This window comes from Capsicum annuum, chromosome 4 (genome assembly GCF_002878395.1).
Source record: "Capsicum annuum cultivar UCD-10X-F1 chromosome 4, UCD10Xv1.1, whole genome shotgun sequence".
NCBI lineage: Eukaryota > Viridiplantae > Streptophyta > Magnoliopsida > Solanales > Solanaceae > Capsicum > Capsicum annuum.
The window spans coordinates 87,466,510-87,468,992 of NC_061114.1; the positions used below are offsets into that span (position 1 = coordinate 87,466,510).

The following is a 2,483-nucleotide window of genomic DNA, read 5'->3' on the forward strand; positions in this document are numbered from 1 at the left end:
GGAAATACGGGTGGTGTTCTTGGAATTTCAGTTGGAGCAACTTTTACCTCCTTTCTTATGCCTTGCTCCACATCACTAACATGCTTTGGCTTAGGTGGTTTTTCCACTTCCGCACTCTCTTTTTTAGAACTTCCCAACTCCATAGGCACCACTGAAAATTCATCAACTATCTCCCAATCCATTTCAACTTCATCAGTACGAGAGGATGCCTTCAATCCTGGACTAGATAATATCTTACCGCTCCTAGTGGTAATGGCCATACATAATCCATCTATCCTTGAATTCTAAACTATATCACTTGGTAGGGTCCCATTCTATCTTTGGTTGAATACTGTAGATAATTAGCTCATCTACTGCTCCAATTACTTAATCGTGACTGAGTGCAAATTTACTAGTTGACTCATGGAAGATATGTCACTCTTTACAGTAGTCATCCTAGAATTTGTCGCCTTAACTCCCTTTAATAGTTTCTCCATCATGTCCTCTATGGACATTTTGCTTGAACTGATGGCAGCATTATTATGGCTTCCAGGAGGTACATACAGTCTACTTCTATCACTTTTATTCTTCCAATCTCCTTGATGGTTCCAACCTTGGTTTCCTTGGCCACCACCTCAGAAACCTATTTGATTGTTCAAGTAATTAGGTTCTTCCTCAAGATCAGAGTTAGCCCTTCCCTGTGATGCTACAGCTTTAACCTTCTTTATCTTTCCCAATAATAAATGCTTAGTGAGAAGATCCATTTGCGTCTTCATGTGAGCCATGTCCTGGTCATGCTCTTTTTCTCTTCGCCTCTGTTCTGAAGTCATGCTAATAGATACAGTAGAGCTTACTACCTCAAAATCCCTGATATACCAAGCTCTACTCTACTTTGTCATCCGATCAAGCATCTTAGAAGCTTCAGTAAAAGAGAGGTCCATGAATGATCCACCCGCAGCATTATCTACCACTGGCTTGGTAACCAAATTCAAGGCCTGATATAATATCTCCATCAAGTGGACATTGGTCATCTGATGATTTGGGCACCGCACAAGCTTCTTCTTGAACCTCTCCCAAGTCTTATGGAGAGCTTCAGTTGGAAGCTGTCTGAAATTACGTATCTCATCTCTCAACTGTACTCTCTTAGATGGCGGAAAGAATCTTTCTAGGAAAGCATCTTTCAGTTGCCTCCAATTGGTAATAGAGCTAGGAGTTATCCTACTTAACCATAGAGTTGCCTCTCCAGATAAAGACAATGGAAATAGGCACAGTCAAATTGCATTTTTTCCAACCCCTGGGTTGTCAAACGACTTGCATGTTGAGACAAAATTAACCAAATTCATATTCAGGTCATCACCTGCAAGTCCACCAAATAACCCTTTGAGTTGCAACAACTGGATCATAGTGCTTGTAATATTAAACTTGGCTCCGGGTGCTAAGGGTGAAGGAATAATAGCCCTGTTGCACCGGCTCCATCCAAGTCATCATCATCATCCTCCAAATTAAAATGCATAACTTGAAGTTTAGGTCTTGCTCTAAAAGGACAATTTTTGTTCACATTTTTGTTCACTTTTGCAGCTATATCCTCTGCACGTCTTCGGTTAAATGGCCCCAACAACTCATCATCTCCTAAGTCCTCTTTGTCTAGATTAGGTTCTCGACCTGGGTTATCAGCATTTTGGAGGTTTAATTGAGCATTAGCAAAAGCGGCTAATCATTCAGCTTCCTATTGGTTTTAGCTATTCTTTCAATGAGATGAGGTTCAGGATTGAAGGGTAATAATGGTTCTCCTGAACTTCTGGTTTGTGGCATAAACAACAATGAGCCTATAACAAACTAAAACAACAAATAAATGTAAAATAAGGAGACTTGACTAACAATCAACTTACACACATAAACTCAATCGACAATCGTATTCCTCGGCTACGGCGCCAAAATTGATACGCCTAAACTACACCTCTCTTATGAGAGAGTAAGCAGTCGTTGTCAAATATATAACCCAACTAGGTTGGGGTCGAATTCCATAGGGAATATGGTGCTAATTAAGTTGTATACAGATTAGTTAACTTTTAATCGTTTGTTTCCATAAAATAAATAGGGAGGATTTGATTCAGTTCACAAATTAATGGTTTCAGTTTAACAAGATAAAATAAGTGTAGTAGTATTCAAATTCAGAGAAATAGCAAGCTAGGGTTATGTCCACCCTGTAGTTTTCAATACTTTCTAACTATGAGCTTTACAAATTTATACATGCATCATGTTTACAGAGAAACATATTGTATTTAATAACATAATCCTAGTGTTTCTCAACCATCAAGGACTAATTCACTTTAGTTCTTTCGAATCAAAAGCATTTACCAAAAACAATACGAAATCTTCAAGTAGCTAATCCTGTTAAGGCATTAACATATGAAATAGGGGTTGGAAATCCTATTTTCTTGTCACTACTCTCTTTTCCGAACATCAACCTTTCTTTCGAACAAGTGCAACCATGAGAATTCAAG

General features: G+C 38.7%; 1 protein-coding gene across 1 annotated transcript in view; it reads right to left on the reverse strand.

The window, feature by feature from the left end:
* Positions 1 to 1,414: 1,414 nt before the first annotated feature.
* LOC124885234 (G-type lectin S-receptor-like serine/threonine-protein kinase CES101) overlaps positions 1,415 to 2,483 on the reverse strand; it is a 28,683-nt gene continuing 27,614 nt past the window's right edge. Inside the window, exon 5 of the mRNA XM_047411583.1 lies at positions 1,415 to 1,641. Coding sequence (XP_047267539.1) covers positions 1,415 to 1,641 — 227 coding nt within the window. The remainder of the gene's footprint in view (positions 1,642 to 2,483) is intronic.